This window comes from Crinia signifera, chromosome 2 (genome assembly GCF_055691185.1).
Source record: "Crinia signifera chromosome 2, ASM5569118v1, whole genome shotgun sequence".
NCBI classification, from domain to species: domain Eukaryota; kingdom Metazoa; phylum Chordata; class Amphibia; order Anura; family Myobatrachidae; genus Crinia; species Crinia signifera.
In genome coordinates this window covers 89,194,456-89,211,701 of record NC_139218.1, presented here as the reverse complement: position 1 = coordinate 89,211,701, position 17,246 = coordinate 89,194,456, and the positions used below count along the sequence as shown (strand labels likewise).

General features: G+C 40.4%; 1 protein-coding gene across 3 annotated transcripts in view; it reads left to right on the top strand.

Moving 5' to 3' along the window:
- The window catches only part of DHRSX (dehydrogenase/reductase X-linked), a 320,578-nt gene that overhangs the window by 230,610 nt on the left and 72,722 nt on the right, over positions 1–17,246 (top strand). For all 3 annotated transcript variants that reach the window (XM_083172552.1, XM_083172551.1, XM_083172550.1), the window contains exon 4: positions 1,858–1,959. In XM_083172552.1, the coding sequence (XP_083028678.1) occupies positions 1,858–1,959 (102 nt within the window). The remainder of the gene's footprint in view (positions 1–1,857; positions 1,960–17,246) is intronic.

Genomic DNA, 17,246 nt, shown 5'->3' with positions numbered 1-17,246 from the left:
CGGCCTTTGCAATGTTTTTGTGTGACTTACTGAGCTGAGTCACGCATTAAAAAAAAGAGTTTGTATATTTTCCCTGTGCTTGCGTGGGTTTTCTCCTGGTACTCCGGTTTCCTCCCACAATCCAGAACTATAAAAATTAACCCTAGAATGTCTGTGTGCGTGTATATGTGATTGGGAATATAGATTGTAAGCTCCACTGGGGCAGGGACCGATGTGAACGTTCAAATATTCTCTGTAAAGCGCTGCGGAATAGTATGCGCTATATAAGGAACTGTTAATAATAATAATAATAATAATAATAATATATGTTTCTTTTTCTTTAAATCCAGGTAAACACATGTCCATTTAATGTTATTTGCAAGTCATACTTCATTCAATTTACTGTCTGATTTCTCCCTTGATTGATCACTATTCTGTTACCTGCTTGGCTAAATTGTAATGAATCTCTTCCTTTAAACTGCACTAATCTGTCAAGATGAAATATTAAAATGCATGCCTTTTTCTGCAAGCAATTTTATAGGTCTAGGATTAGGAACGTGTCTGGGAGTAGAATTGTGGAGTACAAAGCTGTACATGTAGCCCGACTTTGATGTAGGTCAGTTTAGTTCCTATAGTTTGCATTTTTCTTTGGAAGGACAGTTTAACTTTTTTAAATGCTTTGAACTCTTGTGACTTTGACACTGAAAATTAGGTTATGTTTTAGCATTACAAATTGTGGTAATAATAATATTAGCAAACGTTGGCTTTAATTTCTTATACCAGCATTACCAACATGGCTAATTGAGACATTTATTTAAACTGTTAAACTAGGTCATTGCTTGGACATAAAATGATTTAAAGTTAATGAAATAAAAGGAAGGATTTCTTAAAATTCACAATGTTCAGCTTGCTGCCATTAAACTTTACACATTTTATGCAAATGTTTAAATTGCAATCTATTTTTTTCTCATATAGTTTTTTTCAGCAAATATTTGCCGCTTGGAAAATCCTGCAGTATAAACAGCCAGGGTCTGTAACACCGGGGGCTAAATTTAGCTTTGTGGTGTGCTGCTGATAGAGGGTCTTGACCTATAGTCAAGGGTGAGTGATTGCCATAGGAACCGATGTTTACGTCACTCTGGGGGCATGAAATTGCGAGGGAGTTTCATATTTACATCACTCTGGGGGCAAGTCTAGCATCCTGTAGATGATGGGCTGCCTCCGTAAGTCCTGCCTTCACTGCTGGCTCCTTCTCCATGATAGAAGCCGAGTGCTGCATGACAATTTCACAGTGCAACACATGGCTCCGTCACCCTGTAACCGTCTGCACCCCCCATAGCGATGCCTCTGATCCAGAGTAAAAAAAAAATTATACCGCTTCAGGATTAAATTAGCTATTAATTATATAATTCGATCATTAACATTATGGGGGGAGATTTTGGGAAAAATATTAGCTGGCTTAGTTGTAAAAAAGTGCCGTTTGAGTAGTCACAATGGTTGAAACAATTTTGGAACTGTGGATTAAGTAGTTTACATGATAATGCAGTTCATTGGTTCACTAGGAAAGTAATGATGTCACTATTAGAGAATTAATAAACTGCATATTGGATCAGCTACCTACAAGGCTGCACCGCTGTGCGTCGGCCCCACTGCTAATGTATTATGTTGCTGTTTCTAGCTAGAACAGCGCTGGCTTGAAAATTGAATTGCTTGCCCTAAATAAACGGGCAGATTACTAGTACCAATTGCTCTTTTTATCTGCAGAAGTCTTTGCTTTGAGTAATCCCTATTGTATAAGGTAAAATTGAGTTCAGAATACTGCTTCTCACAATCCTTTGAAAATGTATTTATGCTTTTCTGTTTTTTTTTCTTTCCCAGTGGAATTTTTATTTTGTGATTTGGCTTCCATGAAGTCCATTCGGAAATGTGTACAGAATTTCAAAGCAAAAAACCTTGGCCTCTCTGTATTGATAAATAATGGTGAGTGCTTTATTTATTTTGATATTTACTTGAAGTTTTGTCTGTGTACACACGGTGAGATTTGACATTAGATTTTGACTATATAGTCAAAATCGTATGCAGATCACACAGGTTATTTACCTTGCGATCCCAATGCACACTCCCGGAACAGCAGAAATCGAAACCCAGATAGACAGGGCAGCAATGACTATATAGTACATATCTAATGCAGACAGCATGAATTGTATGTAAATAGTACAGAGTTAGCAAAGATTGCATAGCACTCGAATCTTAAGTCGAATAGCACGGGAATCCCACCGTGTGTACACACCATTCCTATGTGACGGAGTGCATCAGTGTATTTAATAATAACAAAATACAGCTTTGTTTCATGGGATACATATGTTATGTTGAGATTCACTTTGTGGACAGTAACTATGAAGAACGCAAGATTGCAGCGTTATTACTGTATACCAAAATGGTTGTAATGCTACTTAAAGCATTTTAACTGTGCATGCATTGTAACCACTATATACACTTTTTATATGTTCAATGCTATAATTTACACAACAGTGTTAAATTGCTTTAAGTTGCTTTACAACCGTGTTGGGATACCGGAGCCGGCATTCTTGTATTTGCATACTCCTTGTCCACATAGTAGCTGTGAGCATAATGACTGCATGCAGTTGACTCTATGGAAAGATGACAGATTCAAGTTTCCTAAAATACTGTACATTTGATATCTGTTGTTTAACATTTAGTATACTCGCTACAAACGGACACAATGTGCTTTGCCATTATGTAGTAACTGGCAGAGGTTTCTCAGGGTCTTTGTTAGAAGTACCAGCTTCTTCTACCACATTTACTGTATGTGTGGATCTGAGCCCTCAAACATCGCAATGGACCAGAGAGCAGCTGCCAGGAGGAAGTGACAGGAGCCTTACTATGTAGTGGGAGATTATGAATTTAGAAAGTGCAGCACTGGTTCTATTATGTTTGTGTTTCTATTTCTTTATTATGATATGTTTAACCTTTTCCTGACCACTTATCTTTTTTAAATGTTTGAAACAGCCTATAATTTAGACCGTCTGTACTGTAAAATATTAATACTGTATTCCAAACCCCCCCAGACTCCCTCCCCAGACTCCCATACTTACTCAAATGCGCTTCAGAGTGGGAGATTTTGGATTACATTTGGAAACTCCCCCCCTCTAAAAATCATGCATTTGCCACTGCTTGTGACAAGAGTGGAGTCACCCCTTCTCCATGCTGTCATCTTCTCGGTTGTATTACTGTAGATGGCAAATTTGCATGAAATAGCAAAGGCTCAGTGCCAGAGCCATCTTCTGTAGATGTCACTGGGAAGATGGCACCAAAGGGGAATGAGTAACATATTGTTGGCACCAATTACATATTATCAAGATGCAGGGTGTATGATGTAGGGCCTTTGTGCATTCATTATAAAAATGCATGTGCATTATTGCTATCTAGTTCTCACCTCAAAATAAACATTTTCATAGAAATACAGATCCGGCCAAGTTCAATCTGACTTGTAGGTCGTACATACTGAATAATAAATCAATTCTTATCTGTGAATTCAATGTATGTTAAGGTTTGCCACTTATGTCCTGCACAGGGACTCACCTGACTCAGCACCATGAAGTTCAATAAATATGTTATATTTTTCTATATATGTTAATTATTATTTATGTGATCATGCATTTCTTCTTATTACAGGATATTCTCAGTAATCAATATTTGTTTCACCAAAATATATTGCCCTGCATAGCTGACTCAACCTTTATTACTAGGCTGTTTGCATAGGGACCCATGGCGAGTCACTGGTTTGTACATTTTGGGTTTTATTCACCTATTTTGCTATTGCTTTTCTTGTGCTAAGGTCATTTTAAGATGACATCAACAGAGCATTGCTACCAAATTTGCTGTTCGGAAAGGGGTTTGACTACAGGAGGAAGGTTGATGTGATCTCTGGTTTAGGGCCTAGTGACACATTTCCCTGTTTTTGTCACTTTGGGGAAATGCCCAATTCTCCCAGAGCAGCCTGGCAGCCCTGACCCCCCTCCCTGCACTGATAGATGCTGTGTGATATTCAGTGATCATTGGCTGTTTTGCAGAGCAGTGGTGATCACCAGCTCCCCTAACCTTCCTCCCTTCCACGGGTGGGACAGCGGGACAGTGTGCAATTAATGGGACTGTCCTGCTGTAATTGGGACAGTTGGCAAAGGAAGAATTGACACAGCAGTGCCATCAAGTTATTTTGCCAATTGCAAATTTACATAATTTACTTTTGTGAAGCCTTTCTGCCTAATTATATTTCCCAACTATCTGGGTAATCCAGGATCAGTATTACTATTTGTCACTGACCATGACAATTGCATGTGAAAGAATTCATCCTGACCGCAGGTTGCAATGGTTGGAGAGACATAACAATCCGCATCTAGGCTGTTTTTCTGAATTAAAAATGGTTCATGACAAAACAGAAAATGCATTAAAGTGCACAGGAAATGTAAAAATAAAAAAAAATTGTGAGTCTCATTTAGAGTTTTGCCCTATACATGATGGTAACTGTATTCCTATTTATCAATAATAGTAATTGTATGTGCATAAACATCTGATTAACCATTAATAAGAAAAAATACAGCAAGCATGCTGGTTTATTACCCCAATATTTAATATTTAGTAACAAGCCCGTCATCATGATGGCAGAACATAACAGTAATGTCAGCGCCAACAGCTATGCGCGCACAAATGGAGCAACACTTGAATTGCTGTAATAAGGTAAATGGTGAGCGCTAATGTTATATTAGAATAGGGGAGAAAGGTAAAGAGAAAAAGTAGGAAAAGCACCTGAAATAACAAGTATTAATATTATGCGTTTACAGCTCTTTTGAGCATGAGTCAGTGGGGGTGCTGTACTTTCCCTACCTCTAATAACCATGCGGGGTTGCATACAAGGAGTGCGGATGGAGTGATGCGGCTGTTAGAAATTGCCGCTCGTCTCTTCTCTCGTTCCGTCGGCGCCGGTGACGTCACTTGTTGCGGTGTGTGCCGCTTTGGCTCCGATGGACGGGAGCGTTGTTGCTGGGGTGGGATAGCACACAGGGAAGTCCACGGACAGGCCTCTTCAATGCGTTTCATGCTAGAAAGCACTTGAATTGCTGTGCCTGTCGCTATCTTGAATTCCCCCCATAGAGGTGAAGAGCAGTGTTAGCCTTTTATTATATAGGATTTGAGTTAAAAACTTTACATATTTCTATTTTCATATATCTTAATTGGTGTCTATTTACTTATTCATTCTGGATTTAATATCATACACACACACACATACACACACACACACACACACACACACACACAGAAACCCTGTTTATGAAGAATGGAATAGAGAGAGAGACGCTCAGCAGTTGTAATTGCTGACTAACTGCTCACTGACTGGATTTAGGCTGGAAGATCGCTCACACAGAAACAATTTGAAAATTACTGACATCTCTGAGGACATTAAGACTAATGGTGATCTTTTGTGTATGGTGGCCACTGAACTGCAGGCAATGTTGCAGACAGGCACTTAAAGATTAAACTCCATTGTAGAACATAGTTTGGACAACTGGTCTAAAAACTAATGTTTGAAAGCCAAGTTACTGTAATCAATCTATTTAGTTTTTAAGATAATATTGGGCCTGATTCAGACCTGTTAGCTAGCTGACAAAGGCCTAAAGGTCCTCATACACTACTGTGACTTCTCCAAGGGGAAAGCAGCCAATCCCTCTTGAAGCAGCAGGGTCACATATGATATATATTGTATGCGGTCCTTTTGCATATGATATATCGTATGCGTTTCCATTGCCCCCCTGCTGGGAGGCTGTCCGAAGGTCGAACCTGCAGCATGTCCAATCCCCGACTCCGATCTGATGTGAATGTTTTTTTTTTTTTTTTTACCTCAGTGCTTTGTAGTAATCACTGCACGTGGTGGACTTACAGACACCCTTCTTAGCAAACTGTCCACAAGTTCCTGTATGGAGCAGAGTAATTGAGAACATCTCTATAATTCTCAGAGTTGCATTACAACTAGGGGATCCATGCCAAACCAGCCCCACAGTATAACACCACCACCTCTATGCTTTACTGTAGGTACTTTAAACTCTGGCATCAGACATTGACATGGCAACCGCCAAACCCAAATACGTTCTTCTGAACTGAAAAGTGTAAATTGTGATAATATATAAACCGTAGCTAGTAGCAGGATGGAGAACATAAACTCCATGCCTACGTGATCTAACAAAGAAGCTTTCTCTTGATACCCACGTTTTGCCAAGGAGGTAAGCTTGCACACACTGGCAGCTGGTCTCATGCCCCAGATGCAGCCCTCCCATGCCTGTAGAGCAGACCCGTAACTTAGTACTGCACCTTCAGCTTTATGGCCTGTGATGGATGGAAGCAGCTTAGTGACTTATCACCTACTACAGTTCGGTGGGTGGCCTCCAAAAACTCATCCTGCTCCTCCTGCCTAGCCTGACACTGTGGGGATAAAAAAGGGTTTGTGATCTACAATCAGTGGTTCTGGGCCTCTAACACCAAGTGCTGATGCCCCATCCACGCCGCTGCTGGATTTCAATCACCGACCCGTCTAAACCACAGAGCTCCTCTCACCTGTGTGTCTCCTCCTAACAGCTCCTCCATCGTAGACTTCAAGCTGTGATTGATGTTAAAGGGGGAAATACACGTTATTAAGAACTGGGGTATGTCAACTTTTAATCAGGGTCATTTGGATAGTTTATGTTATCATTATGATTTAAAAAGAGTAAACACAGTTGTTTGACAATAAATGGCTTCCCCCAACCACTAACCATGAGTGAATGAAAAGTTTGTGAGTTATCATTCATATTCTCTGAGAAATGGGCAGAAATCACAAATTCTGCTAGGGTATGTAAACTTATGAGCACAACTGTATATATATAAAACTTTGGTAAAACATTAAAACCTCAAAATCAACATTTTTGAGAAAGAAAACAAGCTCCTTTTTGGAGCTTTCTGAAACTTGTAGATTACTGTGTATACTAAATGGTGGCTTTTTAAAGCCGCTGGTAATCTTTTTTGACAGAAGATTTTAAAACAGTTGTGTTTTGCACTTACTATTATTACTGTTGTAAATTCTGTAGGCTAAAACACAGATAATCTGTGGTTTTCAAAAGCTCTAAATAAACCCCTCGATTGTGTTAAAAGTTTATTTTGTCAGGTCTATTCCTCATATTTCTCACTAGTTACCAGCCCATCGAAATGACGGAACAACATAACACTCATGTTAAATCCGGCGGCTTTGCACAGAGCAATACTTGACTTGTTTCATCAGACTACACTTTGTGGCCACTGGCACACAAAACACTTGAATTCCTCCCATTGGGGTTGAGGAACAGTGTTCGCCTTTATGTTTTTTCTTACTATTAGTTTTGCCCTGGTTTTTATGCCAGGTACACATTGGAGTGAATTCTGCACCCGCCAATATATGCGTTGCTGCAGGAGAACAATATAGTGTATTCACACTGACTGATATTGTTCAAGATATCGTTAACTATATCTTTCATATTGTTGACGATATATTGCCCAGTGTGTACCCAGCTTAAGACGGCGCTTAAGGAGTTTGACTACCATATAACATTTTGAAGATACCTGCTCCACAAAGTTTGTTATATTTTTTTATTTTTGGGGGACGGATGGATGGACTAATATCACTGTATTTTCAATCCAGCCCCTCATTCTGTTTTCATTATTGCTATAAACAATTTGCCACATACAGTATCTAGCAAAAAAAAAAATCATTCAATTTGCTTGATTGAATTGTCTGCACAAAGTAATGCAATGCATTACACATGTGTTTTTTTAAACTCTTTAACAAATTTATGTTTAATGTGTAAATCTGCATGGAAATATTGTACTTCACTTGGCTATAGAAACAGATTAGTGACGTAACTATAAAAATAAGTCCTCCCCCCCCATCAGAAAAACATTCAGCCCCCCCTCCCATTGTTAATATGAGGGAAAAGGGGGAGGGGAATATGTTCCGCACTGATACGTCCTTTTGTTCGCCTTTTATAGGCTGTATCTGCGTTCTCTCATTTATATTTGTCTTGGATTGACCTTTTTATTCAACACGGAGAGAATAGAAAGTGGTGCTACCCTTCTCTAAATTTTAGATATACACAAAAGAAGGGAGGGTACAGTAGAGATTGGGTGGGTGCACTCTGCAGATCGCTATGTAAGGCGTCCAACTGATTATGTACACTTTAAAATTTAACTTTTATTTGGTTTGCTGTAAAAGAGAAGGAGTATGCTAATTACTGATTCTCATTAGAACCGATATATAGAAGTGCATAAAGTTTAGAAAGGTGATTAAAAATGATCGTGATGTAGATGCTCAATTAATTTATATGTGTTTCTGTCTCGTATTACTTCCTAATCCGCTTAGGAGAAGGAACTTTTGTTTATTGATTGTATGTTTTTTCTGACCGTATTATTTTTACTTTTACTTTAACCAAGTGTTTTGCTTCCTTTAACTTTAAGAGCCCTTGGGCTCCTTGAATCTTCGTACACTTGGGTTTTATGTGGATATAGATAGTATATACTTTTTCCACTATGTAGATATGTGACGATTGGATTGTATCGGTAGTACACACTGACCAGTCTGTCTTTCAGTTGTCACTTCAAACGCTGGATAATAATCTCACATTATACACACTTTCTCACATTATGGTGCCCAATTTTATAGTAGGTGCTTGATGGTGTATTAATCAAGTCTACACCCTTGTAGATGGTCACTGAATGGCCTTTTCAGATATCTGTAACGCTTCAGTATAAACTTCTCATGTGGGTGCTTCTAAATATGTGTGTGTTTAAGTGAACATTTAGACGGGCATACATTAGTGATTGGATGACTTAGAAAGCATTCTAAATAATACACTCATCCAAAAAATATTGGAGAATTGTACGTACACATATAAATATATTGTGCCACAATATAACATGATTGGATGAACCAGGAGTGGTTAATGTATGCCCGTCTAAATGTTCACTTAAACACACACATATTTGGAAGCACCCACATGAGAAGTTTATACTGAAGCGTTACAGATATCTGAAAAGGCCATTCAGTGACCATCTACAAGGGTGTAGACTTGATTAATACACCATCAAGCACCTACTATAAAATTGGGCACCATAATGTGAGAAAGTGTGTATAATGTGAGATTATTATCCAGCGTTTGAAGTGACAACTGAAAGACAGACTGGTCAGTGTGTACTACCGATACAATCCAATCGTCACATATCTACATAGTGGAAAAAGTATATACTATCTATATCCACATAAAACCCAAGTGTACGAAGATTCAAGGAGCCCAAGGGCTCTTAAAGTTAAAGGAAGCAAAACACTTGGTTAAAGTAAAAGTAAAAATAATACGGTCAGAAAAAACATACAATCAATAAACAAAAGTTCCTTCTCCTAAGCGGATTAGGAAATAATACGAGACAGAAACACATATAAATTAATTGAGCATCTACATCACGATCATTTTTAATCACCTTTCTAAACTTTATGCACTTCTATATATCGGTTCTAATGAGAATCAGTAATTAGCATACTCCTTCTCTTTTAAAGCATACCAAATAAAAGTTAAATTTTAAAGTGTACATAATCAGTTGGACGCCTTACATAGCGATCTGCAGAGTGCACCCACCCAATCTCTACTGTCCCCTCCCTTCTTTTGTGTAACCCCTCCCATTGTATCTGCTAATTGTCATAGGATTCTCTACATCCACCACTCACCTAGGCTTGACACGTCTGCCCCCATTTGTCCTTCCAAAAATGGCTGCACCTCCTCTAGCAACCATAATAACTATAATCGCTAATGTGGTGGCCATTTGGGGAGGGACATTTTCAATATGAGGCAGATGTGACAGACCCCAGAAATAGGGGAGGGATGTGGTAATGAGCAGTAGGATGGTCCCAAGATATATATAAAAGGCAAAGTTTCTGCTTAATCAGATAACATTAAGACCTGCCTCATCAACCCTAAAGTTATGAAAAATAGCAATTATTGGAAAAAAATAATTGTTTTTTTTTGCCATAAAATCACAAGGGTTTGTCCTAGGAACCTGGATTTGATGTCATTTCTTAGATAATTTTACATTTACTTAGCTAAAGTGCATAGAATGGAAGATATTTAGCATTTTTCAGATTCAGAATAGTTTTTAACTCATAAATTTGACTTTTTTCGTAAATGTGTAAAATATCGATCTTAATACTGGTTTCTTGCTCTGGTATTAAAACTATTGTCTTTCGGGCAAACCATCGATGACAATATTCCAGATAGATTAATTGAGCATGGCAGGATAATAAAAGCTCAAATCGATATGGTAGCAGCTCAGTTTTTTTTGGATTAAGAGGATGACTCATTTATTTCGCCTCAAACATTGAACTTTTTGAAGAGATTCAATATCTCAAAAGACTTTTGATATACTTACAGTATCTAGATGTTTGGTTTGTTAATGAATATTTCTTGAAGGGGCAGAAAATAGTCAGGGGTCACAGTGTCGTAAATGACACTGCAGAAAGAGGTGTAAAACAAATGCAAGATATTACAAAAAAAAGAAGAACAAAAGCAATACCTGTTGCAAGTTGCTTGTAATGTCCCGTTCGCGCGCTGGGCGTGGGGGTTGCTACTTACCCCGCCGGGCGCATCGGTTCCTGCACCGCTCCGGTGGGTCCTGGTCCTTCGTCGGGTCCGGTGATAGCTTTGGCACTGGCTCCCAGGACTTGGCGCCTCCATCTTTTCGACTCCACGTGACCGGCAGGCAGGGCTGAATTTATGACCTCTGTGGAGGGGGCTGGCCTATCCTCATGACACTGGGCTACAAAACCCAGCAAGCTTAGTGCTTCTGAGCTGTTGCAACCTCTCAGCTGCCAGAAGCATAGCTCTGCAGCAGCCTTCGGTGATGGTATTTCTTTTCCAGTGTCTCATCCTTGCCTCAGAGTCCTGTTACAGCCTAACTCCCTTGCTCCTCGAACCTGACTTCTCCAGCTCTACAGACCAAGTTGGTCCTTTCAGTTATCCCATCCCATTATCCTGAAGCCAAGTCAGTCATTTGAGTTCCAGTTACACCCCGACAGAAGTCAGTCCCTTTCAGTTATTCTGTCCTGTTATACTGAGGCCAAGTTGGCCATTTGAGTTTCAGTTACAACCCACTAGAAGTTGGTCCTTTAAGTTATGCCCCTCCGTTATTCCGAAGCCAAACCGGCCATTTGCGTTCCAGTTACCCGGACCTGGAGTCCTCACGCCAAGCCAACCAGGTTAATTGTCATTCCTCAAGTCTTGAGATTCCTGTCCTATCTTCAGTCAACCGATCTCTGGCAACCCTTGAGTTCTCCGAGTGAGGGGCCGCAAACCTGCTGTCCAGACGCAGTGAAATCCAAACTTTCTTGCACAGGTCAATGGCGAAGACCGTTGGGCAGTTAGACTCCGTGCCTACATTTTACCCGCTAAGCTTCAAGCACCCCCAGCGCGGCCCATAGCTGGACTGCCACCCGAGGCGGATCCTCAAAGCCCGTCGGCCGTGACATTGCTGAATGTCGAAAGCTCTATCCTGACCCCTCAAAAGCTAGCCAAACTTCTACCTAAACTGGCAAACCAATTAGATTATTTTTAAATATAAGCTAGGGAAAATTTAGAAATAAAACCATGTTTTATGTGGTACCTCTTGTACTTTCTAAAGATTGTTCTTATAGTGATCAAGTTGAAGATAATGATCACAATAAAGAGTTGGTTCATATATTTGTATTTATATTTGTGGTTTTTTTCTCCTCTCCATTCTCCTTCTCCCTCTTTCTGAAGCCTAGATTTCACGAACATCTTAGAATGGATTTATTTTTAAAAAGCACCTTATTGGAACTGTAGTATTTTTTGCTGTACTGCGCTCCTCCATAATTGTGTTATTCGGCGCTGCTTAGCCTCAGGGGTGTCCCGTACTCCCTGTGGGTCATAAATGGGAAAGGAAGGAAGTGGGATGAAGTGCTGCCTATGCCTGTGTTTAATAAAGTGAGTTGGCAGTGTTGGGTACTAAATGTGCTTTATTTATAACGATGCGTGATACATATTCAAATGACATGCAAAGTGTTGGGGGTAACAAATAAATAAATAAATTGTGAGTCGATTGTGTGACTGATGAGAGCACCTGGGAGAATCAGGGCATCAACAGATCCCTTTTAACCAAAAGCTTAATTGAGTTTATGGTTAAAAGGGATCTGTCGATGCCCTGATTCCCCCAGGGGCTCTCAGCAGTCACACAAACGGGCTCACAATCTATTTATTTGTTACCCCCAACACTTTGCATGTCATTTGAATATGAAGCACAATTTGTACCCAACACTGCCAACTCACTTTATTAAACACGGGCATAGGAAGCGCTTCAGCCCACTTCCTTCCTTATTGGAACTGCTTTGATGTTAAATGAAACACAAGTCTCTAGTTAATTGTTGATACATTCCCCCAAAAAGTAGATTTTTATGGGTTTGGAACTCCTCCAGATCAGGAAAATGCTTAATATCTTTAATTCTATAAACTTTAGCAACGTAATGGTGGGAATCGAAATTTAAGACAGGAACATTATCGAAGAAATAAGACCAAATCCAGGTTCTTAGGACAAACAATTGGCAACATATAAGGGAATTCCCTAAAGGAAATTTGGACCCTAATGAGCAGGTATCAATGGTAGCAATGGCCTCCACACACCCCCAATGCCCACAAGCCACCCAGCGCCTCCAAGCTACCTTGGAGCCTGCGCAACTAATTCTGTGCCACTGCTTTTATATATTAATGGCCATTTGTTTAAAACATGTTGCTTTTTTTTAGTCATTTGAAATATTTTCTAAAAATGTCAATTTAGATGTCAGTGTTATGTTTCAGGCATTTCTTGTCTCATTTCTTGGACCCTCACCCATATCTTAAGACACCCATCCATTAGTGTGAGGTATCACATGTGGTACCCCGCATGTGATACCCTGCCAACTTACCCAGAAGCTCCTGGGCATACAATGTATCGTATAAGATCCCAGGCATTGCTGCAGGATCTACGGTAATAGATCCTTGTGGCACCCACTGAGATCTGCAATTGTGATGCAAGGCGCAAGGGAACACTCCTTGCATTACAATCACAGGAAAAGTACATGCGATGTGACACTTTTCATGCAATCTGTCGCAATAGTTTGTCGGAATCACTTGAAAAGTACTTATATCCCACTAGTGAATGGGGGCCTTTACATCTCAGTACATTGTTACTAGCAGTCCTTTTTTTTTCTGGAAAAATAAGTCCAGGAACTCCAGGTCTTGGGGTGGATCAATTAAATAAAAAATAATATATATAATAAAGAGAGGGAGGGAGAGATAGATCTATATATTGTATTTAGAAACAAAGGCACTCACAGGTGACTTTAAAATAAAACTTATCTTATGGAAAGTACATTTTCAGTTCCTGATGATGTCATATTTAATAAGAGGTTCAGGAACTGAGTTCCTGCTGGTTTCTGCTGAAAAATAGCACTGGTTACTAGCCCTAATTTATTCATCTGAACTAACAGCTGTGTATTCAAAATGATTCTTGCGACATATTTACACTAGAATAGTGGAAATTAAATGAGGATAGAACAACTATGTGCAAATATATTTATAAACTATAAAGAGCAGAAAATCGTTTGAATGTACAAAATAAATATTCAGGCCTACTATTATGGAAGTTAAAAGAAAGTTTTATTTGTATTGTAACATACATACTTTCTAGATCCACGTGATCTAGATCTACATGATATAAACATTACATATTATACCAAGAGAGGGATCTGGTCTGGATTCCTCCCCTTGCAATAGCCATTTACGCATGATCATAAGGTGTTGCAATATCAAATCTAGTGAAAGCTGGTGCAATCATTTTACTTTAAAAATCTCAGTGATGTGTAGCATAATGGGGCCTACAATGGGAGCTTGCATTGCCCAGATTGCTCAGCACACAGCGCTGCACCAGCAACGTGTGCTGAGTGATCTGTCACTGCCCATGTTCTCAATAGAAAGAACCAGGTGCCGCCACTAGAAATGTTGGGGCCCTGGACTGACCTACAGTTCGGGCCCCCAGCGGCACAGCGCCATACCTCTGGCCGGCTGACCACCGCCCCCCCCCTGCGCGCCCGCCTCCCCCACCCTTTCCCCATTACTTACCATCACCCACAGCGTGCATCATCCTCCGGCTCCTTCGGTGTCCATAGTCAGGTCCGGTGCGTACAATGCACAGTGCAGCCTGCAGAGCGCCGAGCCACTCTGTGTCCTAGGCTTGGCGCTCTGCAGGCTGCACTGTGTATTGTGCATGCCCTGTCGGCGGCCCTGCAGAGAACACAGGCAATGACTAGATATTTCAAGCATGCTTGAAATATCTAGCCTGGGGATATTGCTGAGAGAGGCTGTGCATCGCTATTGCTATGAACCCTACACACAGCGATTTGTGCTTAATTTCTAAGCAATCTAGTCAGATCGCTTGGAAAATAGGCAAATATTGCTACGTTTGTAGGCCCCCGTAAGGACTGTGGTGGTTTATTTTTTCCTAATGACACTACAGTGAGGGAGGGCTGTATGCATAGCTTCTAGATATTTGCTCCATGTTTATCAAGAGTTAGAACAACATCTATGACTGATTTGACATCTATTTTGAGCACACTCCTTATTTAGGGTGGGATTCTCTAAACTAAAAAAGCTGTGAAATCCACAGTATATCACTAATGCAGCTTCTCCATTTCATGGCGTCATGCAGCTCTGCTTTACTAACCTGTCCATAGGTTTCTTAACCATTTAGCAGATCCTCATTCAGCATCACCAGACCTTTCTGCACAGTGCAGATAAGGCCAATCATAAAATGTGAAATGTAAAATCTTGCTTAGCAGAGCTGCAGCTGCAGACATTATTGTCTGGATGTTTCTACATAGCCTGTAGCTACTGTGCGCATCCACCAAGATAGGACTCCTGCAATGTCATTTGGAGGTCAATAAACTCTTGAGAATCACATAAAAGGCAGGCATGAAGGGCACGGATGAGTGGCATAAGGGCTATATCTCTCTGACAAGACACAAACCCCCGTGCCACAGGAAATTAAATTAACATTTGGTAATTCATATGAAAATTATATTTTCACTTCAAGCTTAAATGAAATGCACAGCCTGACTGGAGATTAAAATAAAACCTTATATACTTTGCTTAGTAATTTGCATATTTGCCGTGACTTTGTAGCTGGCCAGCACTATTCTAGTTTCGTATTTCATTAGTATTGTGTCTTATGTTTGCTTATATCATGATAAAGAAGCATATTCAATTAGGCGTGGGATTCACTGCTCAGGGAAAAGCTTCAGGTGTCACGCATTGGTAACAGATGCTAATTCATGGATTCTGAGCAAAGTGCTGGGCAAAAAGTGTAAACAATGTTTTTGGTGGGATTTGCAATGTTCTTGTGATAATTCCGCGATTTTGTGAATCATACATTTTAGAAGTATAAATTTGCATGGAAGTTGCAGGTCAAATCTGACTTCTCACTCTAAGGGGGGTATTCAATCTTCGGGTCACGGCAGACGAGCTTGCTCGCCCGCCGTGACCCAGTCCCGTTCTCGGTCAGCTCGACCGAGAACATGCAGGCGGGATTCAATGTCCCGCCTGCAGCGGGACGAGAAGGGGGCGTGGCCACGAGTTGCGGCCGGGAAGTGACGAGATGCAGCCGGCAGCTCGTCACTTCCCGGCTGTTCTCGGCAGAACGAGCCCGACAGCTAGAGATGTCGGGCTCTACTGCCAGGAAACCCTGTTCAATGCAACCAGCAGCAGGCTTTTACTAATGGGGGGGGGGGGGGGTGTAATGCCACAGCCAGGAGACACACTTGTTGCGGTCACCACTGTCAGAACTGCACGTGGTGGTTTTCCTTCTGGTGGTGGTGGTGGGGGTGGTGGTTAGGGTGTTTTTAAAATTAACAAATTAACTCTTTACCCCAATAACATAACATACATATAAGCAGGGCTATTTTTCAGTAGGCTCCAGCAGGAACTGAGGCCCTTATTCTAGTTCACTCTTTCTGACAAAATATTTCTTAGATGGACAAAACCATGTGCACTGCAGGTGAGGCAGGTGTAAAACCCCACCCAAATCTTTGCACAAGTAACACCTGCCTCACCTGCAGTGCACATGGTTTTGTCCATCTAAGAAATATTTTGTCAGAAACTAGAATAAGGGCCTCAGTTCCTGCTGGAGCCTGCTGAAAAATAGCCCTGCATATAAGTCTGCATGGATCTCCATGAATCAGCCATAAAGATTGTTAGTAAATGTGTGATTCATGGTGAAAAATGTTGCGGCGATCAGGGGCTGTTAGGGTTCACACACTAAAACAATTTTAAGCAAATTCTCCCCTGTAGTCTACAGGTTTCCAAAAAAGTCTGCAATTTAATACAGACTTCTCCTTGCAGCTTCTGAGGAGGAAGACTTCACCATCTGTGGCTTAGCATGCTGGGATCCAGCAGCTGATTGGATCATGCAGTGCTGGCAATTAGCCGCAGGGTAAGCCCTGTCTCTAGCTGGGTATTCCTGAAAGTGTGCCCAGCACAGGTATAATAATGGCCTTTTTAGCACAAAATGGGTTAAATTACAGCTAATGGCTTCACTGTGTAGTAAAATGTATAGTAAGGGGAATCCTGGGATTAATTCTAATGCAGTCTTTCCTGAAGCATTTCCATGGTGTATGTACAGTAATAAATACACCCCTGGCAGTGAGTGGGCTGAAGGAAATGTGATTTATACAAGTAGGAAACATTCTGTTAGAAATCTGATATATGAATTATGCCACTCTCTCAGCAGTACAAATGCATCAAATAAACATATCTAATGAAGACTAGGGCAAGCAATAATTATGCTTTGTATTGTATGATGGATTTAGCATTGCAGAAAGAAAACAGCAAAAACACCTACTGTAGATAATATTTGGGTTCCTTTGTTTGCTTGTTTGAATTATTTGTAGTTACTTTACACCCCCAGATGAGACTGTGACAAATTGATAATAAGTGATACTTTTAAAATGATAGAATAGAATATATTGCATGGCTAAAATGCAATACATTTAGTTGAAACGTCCTTTGTGACGTTTGGGAAGTGTTGAATTCACTCGAGCACAATGTCAGATCTTACAATGAGGTAGAGCTGATTATGTTGTATAGATTATCAGCATTGGG